General features: G+C 25.8%; 1 protein-coding gene across 1 annotated transcript; it reads right to left on the bottom strand.

Annotated features, from left to right (window-relative positions):
* Window positions 1-4,461: 4,461 nt before the first annotated feature.
* On the bottom strand, window positions 4,462-8,738 carry LOC145842488 (peptidyl-tRNA hydrolase 2, mitochondrial-like). Its single transcript, XM_082949942.1, has 2 exons — window positions 8,514-8,738; window positions 4,462-4,815 (listed from the first exon to the last, which is right to left on the bottom strand). Exons 1-2 carry the CDS (start codon window positions 8,719-8,721, stop codon window positions 4,610-4,612), a joined length of 414 nt encoding a protein of 137 aa, XP_082806068.1. The 5' UTR covers window positions 8,722-8,738; the 3' UTR covers window positions 4,462-4,609.
* Between the last annotated feature and the right edge of the window lie 6,951 nt (window positions 8,739-15,689).

The following is a 15,689-nucleotide window of genomic DNA, read 5'->3' as shown; positions in this document are numbered from 1 at the left end:
TTACGTAGAACAATATTATAGAAACCACAATTCATTAATTCATATTTACAATCTTAATTTAAATAAACTAGATGAATACACATTTTCTAGTTTTAAATAAAACAATCTCAATCTCGTTAATTTTTAAAGAGAAAGATAAAATTAATTTAACAAGTCTTTAAAACACGAATCTTAAGTATTATTTTTTACTTTTGTTCTCTTGATGCTATAATTAGCATTATATAGTTGTTTAAAATATTTTTTTATTTTAAACAATTGTTAGAGTAAAAAAAAAGATTTAGTTAACTTATGAAGTGTAAAGGTATTTCAAACTACACTTGATGTTAATTTTATTTTTTAATTTAACGGGAGAATAAAAAGAGCAATAGAATAGCGCATTCTTCAAGATTTAAACTTGGATTATTTCATAACTAAAATGTTGCATGATCATCATAAGCCAATGAGAGAGTAACATTTGAAAGTTTGAACTTATGTTCAAAAAAAATTTACAGTATTAGTCTTCAACCGCTGCAATATTTCAATAATGAGGTTTGGCAGAATTCTTTTTTTTGTGGGTCAGTTGAAATATGGAACAAACTACTAAATGAATAAGTTTTTTGCAAAATTTTAAAGAATTTCGATTATAGTTAAAATAGTATTATCTTAATTATATTTGTGTTAGTAAAATTAATAAATATTTTTTATCAACCGTTGATTTAATTTTAAGATTTAGCTTAGTTAAAAGTTCAATTTTATTAGCAGCATCTTTATTCTATTAATAATGAGTAATTTTACAATGTACTTAGTGATTATTCATGTGGCCAGTCTATTGTTAATGTCCTTGCAGCGTTAAGCTTTTATTTTTGTTGTTAGTGAATGCATGATGTTGATCGTTCTACATCAAAACGTAAATAAGTATAAGTATGTGGTTAAAATTTTGCTTTTATTGTTAACCTAAAAATAAATGCGCTCCTAAATCCAACAACAGGGCTGTACCGCGACGATGGTTTAATTGTCATAGAAAAAAACAAAAGAAATGTTGATATATAGAAAATTAGAAAATTTATGCACAGCATATCAAAAGACATGGGAATAAAATTAGATATCGAAAATCCTTCACGTAAAATTAACTATCTAGACCTAAGCTTCAATCTATACAACCACACATTCCAAACATATAGAAGAGAGAACAGCAAAATCATATATATTAATTCAAAGTCCAACCACCCTCCAGCAATACTGAAGCAAATTCCTAAAATGACAGAAGAAAGACTTTCCAAAAATTCTAGCAATGAAAACCTATTCAATGAAATAAGTAAAGATTACAATGACGCATTAAAGTTAAGTGGCTACAATTACAGTACACTACCGCTTAAGTACGCAAATTGAACCCGACCAAAAAGTGCGTACTTAGCACGGATAGTGCGTACTTTTCGACGATATAGTATAATATGAAATTTAGTTGTTTGTTTTCTTTCTTACAGCTAGCCACCAAATAATGAAGCCAAATAAACAAGTTATTTATTTTAAATAACATTTAAAACATAATTCTAATTTGCAAATTTTTTTGATAGATTTTAAAATGATTTGTTTTTTCTATAAAAAGCTTCTACATAATTAATACATACATTTAATATAGAAAGTCAATGTCAGTTAATAATTTAAAAAATATATTAATCTACATTTTGTTTTGTTAGAGGGAAAGTACCAAACTACTTTGTGTTTATCAAACATTTTCAAAACATCAATGTATGTACATTTAAATTAAATTATGACTTAACTATTTTGTGTATGTAGATTTTTTTAACTTTGTCATCTAGATTTATTTATTTTATATCATTACAGCTCAAATATCATTATTCTTTTTACTTTTCTCCAACCACTTCATAAGTATTTAGTTTGTTAACATTTAATAACAGGACTGTCTCAATCTCAGGCCACTTGGCCTACTCAGGATTACTCACCCTAGTTTAAAAGTTGTGAAAGTATCAGGCTAACTCAGCAGGTTGGCCATTCTACCTGGAAACATAAAATAATCTGTAAAAACTTGATGATTGAAAATTTAGGCAAAAAAACTGGAATTTTTTGAAGTTCTAGTATAACATCCTTTACTTTGTCTTTCTGGATAAGTGCGTACTTAAGGCGTGATGCGTACCAAAAAAATTGCTTACTTAAGCGGTAGTATACTGTACAAAATAAAGTTCAAAGATGAAGATGATGGAAAGAAACGGCCTAGAAAAAGAAAAATAAATCCATAATAACATACATTGGCAAGATATTTCTCCAAATAATAAACAAATACTTTGGAGTAGACATTAAATTCAAAAAATACTTGAACAAGAACAACATAAAATTAAGTTACAGCTGTTTACCAAACATTAAGACAATCATAAAGAATCATAACAAGAAGCTCACAAATTGCAACAAGAATAATGAAGATGAAGCATGTAACTGTAGAAACAAAGAGAAATGTCCTTTGAATGGCGGTAAATGTAGAGCAAAAAATGTCATATACCAGGCCACAGTAAAAACTGACAATGCAACTAAATCATATATTGGTCTAAGCGCCAACCTGTTTAAAAAAAGAGTGGCAACCCACAGAACAACAATAAATAGCAATCCAGAAAATAGAAATTATATTGAATACAAACAAGCAATTGAACTATCAAAATACAACCACAAATTGAAGAACTAAAATAAAAATTTTGAATTGACTTTGACAATACTAGAAAAAGAACATAAATCAAGACCCAGAGTAGAAACGTGCAGGTTGTGCTTGAAAGAAGCACTAATGATCCTTCAAACAGATAAAAATTGTATTAATAAAAGATCAGAAGTAATGAGTTTATGCAGACACAGGAACAAATTTTTATTATTTTGTTGGAATGAATCTAAAACCTAATAGTTTAAATATTAATAGCATTTAAATCATCTGTTAGTTTTTTTTAAGAATTTTGTTAAGAATTTGTTGTGTTTACGTTAATATTGCATTTAGCTTTTTAAAACTTATTCATTTTTATTAATTAATACCAATCTTAAGTTCACCTAATTATGCATGTTTCATTAAAATTTGAATAATTAATGTTTATGTTTTTACGCATCAATGAGTTCAGATTCACATTACTGCCAATGTCTAAATGTTATTTACTGTTTTGAATTTATTTGACAAGGTCAGCTAACGCTCACCGGAACCAGGTAATAAACCAAAGCAGTGCATAAATATTTGTTTTATTATATTGTTAACCTATAAATTTTATATCAAATTATGATTTTATCTTTGTTTTAATAAATAAACTATTTGTGTTTATTCTTATGTTTTTTTAATGTGTCTTTCAGTTTAAGTGGTCTAGGTTTTGATGCCTGGGTCCGTCATATAAACAATAAACTTGTAACCGTATAGTAAAATATATAAAAAGGCATAGCTGTTGGTTAATATATTAAAGTTAAAAATAAACTAGAACAGTTTACTTACACTTTTAGTTTTCTTTTATCCTAGTTTCTAATTAAATTCAATTTTTTGTCCCTAGTATGAATATTTTGTAAATAATTTTATTTTATCTTTTCGTTAGTTTGTTTCAAACCTTAACTTTTACTGTTTAAGATTTGTAATCTTTCATTATTTGCCTTTAGTAAAAGTATGTTAAAAAAATTTAGATTTCAGTTTCTTTTTATGTTACAGATTTGGTACTAGCTAAAAAACTTTTTTACCAAAATGCAAAATTAGTGTACAGTGCAAAAAAGTCATCGTGCAAAAGTTTCATCGTAAAAATGTGACGTTGTGCAAAAGTATCGTTGTGCAACAATGCTGCCGTAAAATTTGTTATCGTGAAAAAATGTCGCCGTGCGAAAGTTACCCTTCGTGCAAAAGTGACGACCGTGCAAAAGTTTCCCCTCGTGCAAAATTGACGCCGCGCAAAAGTGTCCCCTAATGCTAAAGTGACGCTTGTGCAAAATTGGCGCCGTGCAAAAGCGACGCCGTGCTAAAGTGTCCCCTCGTGCAAAAGTGACGCTCGTGCAAAAGTAACCCCGTGCAAAAGTGACGCTTGTGCAAAATAGACGCTCGTGCAAAAGTGACACCCACCCATTAGATATAGCCCCTTACAGGTAAATTACCTACCAACTTTTTCTCGACCTTACTAATATTTTTTTCCTGATAACCGAAATCGATAACCATATTGGAAAACCCTGATTTATATTTATATTTACTAATTGCCTTATTTTAAGAGAGATCTTATTATAATATTTAAAAAATTATCCACTTTTAAATTCGTTTTTTTTTTCTCAAATTTTCTCATGATTCCTTTTAATTTCCACAAGCAATAAAAATTATTAAAAACTATCGAAGACTTATATTTACCAACAAATTATACTGTATTATAACACTATATATGTAAAACACAAGAAAATTTTAATTTTATTTATTTGTTAAACTTTGTTTACAAAAATTTTTTTTAACTTTTGACTATTCTTTTTATCATTTAAGTGCAAATCACAAGTACAGTGAAAACTTAACGGTCATTTAAATTTTATAAGAATATTTTATGATTAACTTTTCGAAAAAATTAAAAAGCATTATTTTAACTAATAGTTCAACAATTCCGCAATATGTAAATTAGCTAGGTCTTAAACTTCATAATAGTTTAAGATGTCCAGTGACTTTATCAACGATATCTGCTGTGTGAGGACCTACACACAATACAGTGGCAGTTCCTGGTTTTACTTGAGTCCGGCCAGCATCGTGAATAAGTACAGTTGGAATGTTATATTCGTCTGCTTGCTGATGGATTTCCTTTACTTGCTGCAGTGAATTGGATTTCAAACATACTTTTGGCATACCTATTTTAATAGGGTTTTATATTTTATATGTTCTTAATAAAAGAAAACTAATTATAACTATGTTTTAGTTAAGATTTAAATAAGATGCTAATATTTCTTTGAAATAACACTTCCTATAGAATGCAGATTCTATAAATTTTTAAGGCTAGAAACAACCTTTTTCAGTTTTTTACTTTTTCAGAATGTTTTTTTTTGAATAGGTGTCTGAAGAAGTTTAATGCAGTAACCTGTCAAATAGGTACGCACTGCCTAGGTACTCACAGCCAGTATGGTATGCTGTGTTTAGCTGAAAAACGCTGTGTACAAAAATAAACCAAAATAAACTAAGTTTTTCAAAACATTTAAAGCTAGCCTGAATTGTTCTGGTTAGGAGTAGCTGTCAAATATGCACGAGGGGACAAAATTGCACAAAGAATCACTTTTGCACGAGCAAAATTTTTAATAATTTTAAATTTTTTGTTAGTTTTTTTTTTCTTCTTTACTATCACTGTTACCTCTAACCCTAACCCTCGGTCAGCAACTTTTTTTCTTTTTGTTTTTTCTTTAATTTATGTTTTAGTTTTTTTTTTTTGTGCAAAATTGACCCTTAGTGCAAAATTGTCTTCGTGCAATTTTTTCCCCTCGTGCAAGTTTGTTTTCGTGCAAAAGTATCTTTGTGAAATTTTGTCCCCTCGTGCAGTTTTGTGCACTCGTGCACTTTGTTAACCTAGTACAATTTAGACCCATTCCCCTGGATAGCCCTTAGTTACCTGAGAATGTGGTAACCATGACAATTGCATATAAACAATTGAGTAAAAAGCGAAGTAATAAAACTGTTTAGCACTATTTATAAAAATCCATCACTGCCAATATTGACTATGAAAACCAGTTTACTGTGAGCACCACACCATTTTATTCTTTATTGTTGTGTTTTCTACCAAGACAACCAATTACAAAACAAGTATTGCTAAATAATAAGCGGGAGTAACATTTTATACTTTATAGCTATACACTAGCTTTTTTGAAAAAGCACAATTTAATATAAGCATTATCATTTATTCATAAATCTTTGTTTATTCAAAACTAGTAATTTTTCATATATACTAGGTGAATTCACAAGTTACAAATATATATTCATATTTTAAATAAACACTCAAGACTCTAATATCAACAAATATGTTTTGTTTTTATGCTAAAAGTTATTTTTTTAAAAATTTTAGTTTAATAGTTATTTGTAAAATTTAGTGGCTTTTAACATGTCTGTATTAATCTTAATTTTGGTAATAATTGACCAAAAATTACTAGGTACGTACTACCAGTTGGGTACAGTTTAAAGTATGTATTAAGTTGCCAGGTTACTGTACATCAGTGGCGTAGCGTGGTACTTTGGTCAGGGGGTGCGCAAACTTTTTTCTCAAAAAATTCTCTAATTTAAAACTTTTTTAATTAGCTATAAAAAGGTCTTTTTATAAGTAATATAATTGAAATACAATCATTAAGTGAAATACTTATATATTACAAAATTAAACAATTAAAAAAAAAGTATAAATTTCATTAGAATTACTTATACTTGCTCAAATGTAAACTTACTAAAAAAATGTTTTTACTACTTACAGCTAACTTTATATCTTTAAAAATGAATACATTCAATAAAACGAAAGCATCTGTTTTATTTAAGAAAAAAATATCAATCTCTTTAATATACAATACAACAGTGATAACAACACCTCATTGCACATAATTTGAATAAAGTTACACAAAAGTTAAAATAGACCAACTTTATAACTGTTATTGCAATTTATTACAACTTTGTAACATAGTATACTTTAATTTAATTTATCTGATGGTATTTGTTTAAAATAAAAATCACAAAGAAAGTTTATTTCTCATAGGCCGACACATTTCTTCTTGTATCTAGTAAAATAAAGATCAGAAAACTAGCAGTAGTCTTAACATTTATTGTAGCATAATAAAAACTTGTAGAATTGTTTAATTTTCAATTAAGCGTGACGTATTTTTGTAAAATTTTTATAGAAAAATCTGTCATAAGGTTATACTACTGCGGTGCACTATTTAGTGGCGTTCTTTTTGAGTCTAAATTCTTATGAAGTTAATGAAGATATAAAATTATTCCTTATGAATTTTTCAACAACATCGGTGCGAACTTTCGCTTGCGCACCGAATTGTGTAATTTCACCTAGCTTGTCACTAATTGGTATTCAAAATTTCGTTTAACTTTTTGAATACTAGATAAACTTAGTTGAAAAAAGGCAAATTAAACAGAAAAATTAAACAATAAAGAAAAAGATATTACATTCTTTTTTTTAACTGTTTTTTCGGTGGCATGCATGCGCCAATGTCCCTCCCCACGCTACGCTCTGCTGTACATTAAATTCTTAGAGAGTTAAACTATACTAAGAAATCAATTTATATAGATATATAATTGTATACAAATTTTCATAAATTTATTACATGTTCTTACTAGGAAAAGGTTCCTAAAATTTTCAAGTAAACATGTTAACAACTTGTTATTGACTTAGGAATATCGTAAAACTCTTATTACTTTTATTCTACATGAACTTAATGATAAGGTAGCGTAGAGTTATTTAGCTTTAGCTTATTTTAGTTTATTTGTTAATAGTTGTTTTGTGTTAGATATTTTACATCGTTATTAAATTCACTTAATTCAACAAGGAGTTGTTCTTCAGGTAGAAATAAGTTTTATTTAAAAATATCTTAAAATAGAACTTTTTTTTAATAGTTCTTGTAAATTGTGGTTAATTTAGACGAAGGTTTATGATTATTATACATCTGACAGTTTTATTTGAGTAATAAAAATTTAGAGGCAATATTTTAGATTAGGCTTAGTAGACTATGTATAAACGATAAAGGCTTAAAAACTTTAAGAGTTAGGGGTTAGTTATTGATTAGATCTTAAAGGAAGGTTTATGATTGAAGACTATGGTTTAGTTTTAAGGATAATTAAAATTAATTTAAGTATTAAAGTGATAGTGCAGTGAAATACGTGCTGTAGTAAGACTGGACAACTTTTCTAATATACTGACAGAATTTAACAAGTTTTTTTAGTGCGCAAGACTTATTTTTTTAATCTTTAAAAGCAAATTTGTAATGAACTGATCATAAGAACTAACGTAAACTGAAAATCAAATTAAAAGTACATTCTAAAGTTTTTTTTTAAAGCTAAAACTTATTTTCTTTTTTACGGAATGATTTAAATGAAAAAATACTAGTGGCAAGATATTTCACTTGGCATGCTAAAGTGAGACTTCGTGCAAAATAGACATCTGGCTATAATCTGGTAACTTCTCGTAAAATTTGCATTGTCAATTGCTTATATTGAAGTATAAACTTGTTTAGACTTTTACAAAAAGTAATAGTTGATCATAAAATATAGATTGATTTACCCTTAAAAGAAAGCTATTTCTCAATAATTAAAGTTAAGTTCAAAAGAAAAAAAATTAAGTATTAAATTAAAATTTAGTAATTTCCTTTTTTAAATAAAAACAATCAAGAACTTTCAAAAAAGAAATATCAAATTTAAATTGGTTAAAAACTTTTTTCTATGTTATTATAAGAATTTATTATGAGTGTCTACAAAATTTTATGGAAACACTGAAGAAATTAAAATAAAACTGTTTTTTTTTAAAGTATTATAAGTTTATAACATTACTTACTAGAACAAGTTTATTTTTATTCACCTTGAGAACACCACTTAGTCAGAAGTTCACTTTGATTTTCTTCTTGCAACTTGATGTACATTCCAATGGCTGCATGCGCGCACTGAGCGGCCATTTTACCTTTGTACATCCCTATATCTGTCCGGACAACTAAAACCATTTTGTGGTTGCCACGTGCAATAACATTTAAAATGTTCTGAAATTTGACACCAAATACTCGCTTAAGCATTATTTTTGTAGTTTATGAGTTCTGCAAAAATAATAAAAGAAAATCTTGAAAATAACAACAAAAACTGAAAAGTTTTTGTTTATTATAGTAGTAGTGTGCACAAAAATTATTCTACTAAAAAGTTAGTTTTTTAATAACATTTCATATTTATGATAATTTAGTTTACACAATTTATTTCATACTAACTTACTTATACAACTTTTGAAAAAAAATGAAAACTAATATATTAGAAGACTTTCTAGATGTACTTTTTTTTTTTAGTTTTAAAAAAAACAAAAACAAAAAAAAATACTTACAAGACTAAAATAATTAAAAATTTAAACTTAATTGTTTGCTAATCAAGATTCTAGTGAAACAATTTCACTGCAGTGAATAAAAAAACACTGCAGTTTGAACAGCACCAGGGTTCGTGCGCGAAATTTTTTTCATTTAGCCTGACTGAGAACAATTTAGCCTGACATTTTTTCAAAGTAAGGAAAATCTCCTTTAGAAGTCTTTTTAAGTATCCAGGAGTCTTGATTAGTACTATTGTAGTCTTTCGACTTCAACCAGCTTTATCTCAAAAATATTTTGAGCTTTAAAAATAAGTAAAAAGCAACTCATAACTTAGTTACAACTAAATAAAATAAAACTAAATTTTAAAAAAGGTGATTGAAAAGAAGGAGTGTTGTTTCAGTTAAATAAGTTGCTTTTCTGACTGACACTTGACTACTACTTTTGGTTATCCATAACTGTAATTATACTTTTTGTCTACTTTTTTGAAAGACTAACTTACATATTTATAAACTACATGATTTTCACTGTAAAAAAAGCCAGCCTTAGTTAAATTAAGAAGCCTGAGTTGGCTCTGAATTTATGAGATACTGAAAATAAGACTTGATATGAATAAAAAATAATAATCAAACTTAAACACCTACAAGTACCAAAATAAAAACAAGACATAGTTAATCTAAGAAAAATAAATTAAATCAAAAAAAATTGCTTGAGATTATGAAAAAGTATCTAAACTAGTCTGGGGTTTGAAAAAAAAATCAAACTTACATGAGTCAGCCAGAGTTTTTAATGAAATCAAACTGGCTACAGTTAGCCTCAGTACTCTTATCATTTTTCAAACTTGTCCGAATTATGGGAAGATGATACTCATAAATTATAAGTTAAATTATATTTGCTAAACTTCTACAACATAGATGACTTTAGGAACTGATTACCTACTGAAAAATAGATTTTTTTATTAATCAAAAAACAACATTAAACTAAATTTTATAAGAAACAATATTTAATTAATTAAAATAGTATGTAAAGAATAACACTATATAGAACTTTTGTGCATTTCATCTGATTTTAGTATGAAATTAGTTAATGCTTTTTATAACATGAAATATGTAAATTGGCTATTTCTAAAAAACTAAGTTATAAATAGTTTTTCTCAGGTAGTAACAATAAATGATTGTTGTCTTGTTAATTTAGTTGCAAAGTATAAAAATAATAATTAATAAGGAACATTATATAAGATAAACTCATTTTATTATAATTACTAATTATTATTTATTAAACAATAAGCTAGTTTAAAGTTATGAGTAAAGCAGCATCAGTATTGGGATTCAAGCACAATTTAAATCCTTGTTAATAATAAATAAATACCCACAATTGAAAAGTTAATTAATGCTATTTTGAAACAAATAATATTAACAGTTTGCAATATATGATGACTAGTTAAACATGCTAGCATTTTTAATATACAAAACAACTACTCGGTGGTCAAACGGTGGTCTCATAATTTAGCTAAGATGAATTTATAATGGCATTACCTTATGATTTTTGTAAATAATAATCTTTAAATAGTTATAAAAGTGAGCTTTGGTATTTTTAAGTGTTATACATAACAATTTAAAAAAACTTTGTAAGTTTAATTAAATAGCTAGCAACAAGGTTACTACTCGTTTTTCAAAAAAAATTACCAGGTTTTGAAAAGTACACATTTTTGCGTCTATTTTTAGTTTAAAGGTAAGAAACTGTGTTCAATAGTATAAAAAAAATTAAAAGATACTGTAAAGCTACTTTGAGTATGTTTTTTTAACAAGAAAAATTTTTTACAATGACAAAAATTGTTTATTTATATGATAGATTTTTTCAGTGAAATCGAAATTTTACTATTGAACATGTGAAAATTGTTAAAACTTAAGGTTTTTCCAGGCTTATTTAGTGATTTATGTTCAAAATTCCAGTTTTTTATTTCAAAAGTTCTAAAAACCCAGGTTTTCAGGTTTGTTTTGCCTAAGATGTCAAATTCCAGGTTTTTTCAGGTTTCCAGGATAAAGTGGAAAACTTTTAGTAAACCTTGACTTGCCAACCTTATTGAGCTTTTACCCATGCAAGTAATGTAGACCAAAAGTAGGTAATTTATTCATAATGTTCTGAATTGCTAAATAAGTTCAAAATTTTGTTAAACAATTGCTGCCTCTTAAATTCATAATAACTGTGTAACTTTGAGAGGTATATGAAATTAAATGTTAATGCTTACAGTTATAGTTAATGGGTTTGTTTGAAACTTTTTATTATCATTTAGGAACCTTTATTGTTAACTGCTCTTACTTTTGACATAAAGTTACAGCTTGAATTCAATTGAATCAATATATTCAGTATTATCTGTACTTTATAACTTATATTGTTTTGTGTTTATTACCTGCAAGAATTTTGAATTTAAATATAATTAATTTGTTAAATTAGAAATTTTCTTCATTCATATTTAAAACTTATTGTTTTCGTTTTAGGGGATTTCCTTAATATATAACATTTTTCAAAACACCAGGGCTGTATTCTAAGAAGTGAAATAAGAAGCTAGAAAAGAAATTAAAGAAAAATTTAATTAAAAATGTTTTGACTTTTTAAAACTTTTATAGATAGCTGGTTGGTCAAAAAAAAATTCATAAATTTATAAAAAAAATCATTTTAAAACAAGGTTAATAAAGATCTAAAACATTAAGAGTGTAAAAAGATAAAATTTGTTCTAAAATATGTAGTTACTGAAAATGTAACAATAATTTTATCTATAGGATGCTTTAATCAACAAATTTCATTGTTTAAAAACTGGTGTGACCTGATGGGATTTACTTATTGATAAAAATAACTTTAAAGTAACTTTATTGAAGCAAATTTAAAAATTATTTCCGTTTTTAATTTTTTTTAATTTTTTTTTAGTTTCTAAAACAACACAACATAAAATTGTTTTATAGTAAATTTTCACTAAGTTCTTTCAAAGTTTAATACGCTAAAAAAAGTGTTAAATTGTACCTTTAAAATCTTAATTAGATTTAGATAACTAAGAAACATGATCAGTTTTTATAAACTTTGTTTTGAACATAAATTTTGAACACATAACATTTTGGCTCTGGTAAAATAAAAGTGTAGTACTGCGGTAAGTAGTAAAAAACCCTAAGGTGAATATATAATAAATGTGCTTCAAATTGGTTAAACCTAATAAAAACAACTTATTACTACTAAAAATGTCCTACAAGTTAATCACAAGAAATATTAGTATAGATTCTATACTAATGAAAAAATATTTTATTTTTTATTACTTTATGTTTAGAATTTCATTATACTAACAATCAAAACTAGTTATTTACTAAATCTACAGGTTTACTTATAGTTACTTTTTAGCTAATTGTGTGACTAGGTCGCATAAAGGTTCTTAAAAGAGTTGTAAACTTTATAAAATTAAAACAGATTTCATTCAAATATTTTCTGTCTAATTTTTTCATTTTGTTTTAAGTTTTTTAACACTTTCATGTTTTCAACCTTGTAGTATTGACCTAAATACTGATAACTATATTTTAACAATTAGTTTTTTTTTTACTTCTACTTACAAAGTTATTAATCAATTTTTGGTTATATTAAAATATATTAGATCACGCCTTTGACATAACAATTTATTTTTATTTTAATTTTTAAATTTAATTCTTATATGTTTGTTAAAAACTGAACAAATCTTTTTGACTGTCAATGTTTTGTTCATTAATATATTATTTATTGACATTTATACTAAGATTATATCTTATAACTTAATAATTTAACTTAAAACTAACCTTTTACTTGATTAAAGATATTATTATTGGTAAAAGGATAAACTTATTAAGTTATATCATACAACACAACTTTAATTTAATGATAGCATTCAAAGGTTTGACCTCTACAACTGAACATCTTTATTTTATGCAGTATGTTGGTTTTTTCGATTAAAAGAAAATATTTATTATATAGTTTGAAATGACACAACAATAAAACTTTAATAGATGAATTAACATTATAATATATAAGTTAACATACAAAATGAGAATTTCAAATTTTTTCAAAATTAAATTTTTATAATAAATTATCATATTAAAAAGTGTGCCTGAATATACTTAAATATGACCAAGCATTTTTTTTTAGAAATAAGTTTCGAGTTAAAATCATTTTATCTTTTAAATAATTTTTTAAATATTATTAGGATTAAAATGAAAATTTATTATTACAGTTTTATTTAATCTTATTCTTGTTTAGTTAAAACTTAATTTAGACTCACATTTTTCATTAGCTATGATATTTAAGTGTTAAAAAATATTTAACTTTTAAACTTTAAGAAAAACTATATTGTTACTGTATAAATACTACATGATTAGCTTTTGATGAAAATAAAAGAGTTTAACAGTTTGAAAAAACAGTATCAAAAGTAAAATATTAATCTAAAATGTAGTTGAGAATTTTTTTTAATATATTAAGAAGCTAAAATAGTATAATGTTGCAATATTAAATTTTTATTGTTGACAAATATACATAAAAAATTATCAAAGTAATTTTACTATTTAGGCAGTTTTTAATGTTTTTACAAAATGCAGAAGAGTTGAAGCTTTTTTCTTTAAATTTTAAAGGCAGTAAATTTAAATTTCTTGAAAAGCTAAATTGTTGACTAGTTTAAGTTGTAAAAATTAGAATGTTTCCATTTTTTATGGTGTCAAAGCAAGTTTAACCTTAAAACTTGCATCTTTATAGTTTTAAACAAAGCAGTTAACCCAAATTACATTTTACTGAAAGAAGAGACAAAAAAATTTATAAAATTAAAACTTTCAAATAGTAAAAATTAACATAATCTGGTGTTATATCAATTTAACTTTTTAAAATATCTGTATTAATAATAATGTTATACTTCAGTTTCTCAAATCGTCCTTGTGGTATCAGGGTTGCCACACACTCAGAGAACTATAAGAAACTCAGGGTATTTTGAAATTCTAGAAAATTTCAGGGTAACTCAGGATATTTTAACTTTTTTTTTTAATTTAGGATAACTAAGGGCAGTTTTTGTTTTTTATAAAAATCTCCGGATAGTTTTAGAGTTTTTTTCTTAATCTCAGGGCAGATTTTTTTTAGAACTTGAATGTGTATCACTTATTCAGTTTCAATATTTTGTTATTTTGTATATAATTTTTTTTTTTTAAACATGATTTTTGTTGATTTGTATTGATTTTGAAATGCTTATTTAAATAATTTTAGATATGTGGCTAGCTCTTTACTATTCTTAGGAACAATGTTTTAGTTTTTGTTTTTTATCAGAAATTAATATTTATCATGATTTGAGTTTATATTAAATAGAATTTTTTTTGAAATATAAACATTAAATTATGCTTAAATAAATTTTGATATACTTGATAACTTTGATTACTTATACAGTTAGATAAAATTATATTGTTTTATACGTCTTTAATTTATAGTTGTTTTCAGTAAAAAAATAAAAAATGAGTATTGACCAAACTTTAATCTTCAAAAAAAGTATCTCTCATAGTTTTAGTGAACTTCCAATGCAAGAGCACACACATACACACATAACCATCTTTTTAATTATTAAAAACAAAAATGAACATGAGGTATAATTAGCTTGCACCAGAGATAACTTTTTTTTAACAACACAGGGTGACTTAGGGCAGTGTTTTATCACTTAGTAGTAGGACAATTTTTTGTTTTTTACTTGGCTAGTGCTTGAATTTATTACTTATAGCTGAAATTTTAAATAGTTCTAAGTGAGGGGGTTAAAACACTTTTTTCACAATTTGGTCTTATTTTATATAGTTTTTACTAAGCTTCAAGTAGCTTTTTACAGATTTGAAAAATTCAAAATATTTTTTGAGATACAGCCAGTCAAAGTTGGAGGCAACAATAGGTTACTTATGGGAGGCACAAACTAAAACGGCAAACAACTAGAAATCACTAAAAATCTCTCTTCTCCTAAGTTTTTTGATATAATTACATCAAATTTTTAGGAAATATTCCTTGAAATGTTTAGAGAATTCTATTAGTACTAAATTTTAAAAATCAAAATAATAAAAACTATTTCTGAAAGAATTTTTTAAATATATCAAGAAACACTTCCTGAAACTTTGAAGTAGTTATCTCAAAAAACGTAGGAGAAGATAGTTTTTAGTGAAATAGTCTATTTTCGCTGTTTTAGTTTGTGCCTCCCATAAGGAACCTATTGTTGCCCACCACTTTGACTGGCTATATCTTAAAACTTATTAAGAATTTTTTTAAATTGTAAAAAGCATCTTGTAGCTTAGTAGAAACTATATAAGATAAGATCAAACTTAGAAGTGTTTTAACCGCTCCTATGCCCTTAACTTTATTGAAATTTTGACTTGTTGCATCAATTCAATTCAGTTTATTGTTTTTAAAAAAAACAGTACAAACTTAACTCAGCTATGCATTTATAATTTTAAAAGTTTGGAATGTTACACTCTATTTTATGTTTTTATTTTAACGCTTGAATAAGTTTTAGTTTTTTTTATATAAGCAATTTTGTTAAAGTGCAGCTTTTTTATTATACATTTAACAAGGTCAGATTTTTTTCTCACTGAAACTGGTAATAAATAGAACAGTAATTTAGCACATTTATTGTTATTAAACCTCTGTATACTAAAACTAAAAAGTTTTTAGGCATT

This window comes from Thalia democratica, chromosome 8 (genome assembly GCF_965202585.1).
Source record: "Thalia democratica chromosome 8, ktThaDemo2.hap1.1, whole genome shotgun sequence".
NCBI lineage: Eukaryota > Metazoa > Chordata > Thaliacea > Salpida > Salpidae > Thalia > Thalia democratica.
The sequence above is the reverse complement of the archived record's forward strand: the minus strand, read 5'-3'. Positions and strand labels throughout refer to the sequence as shown.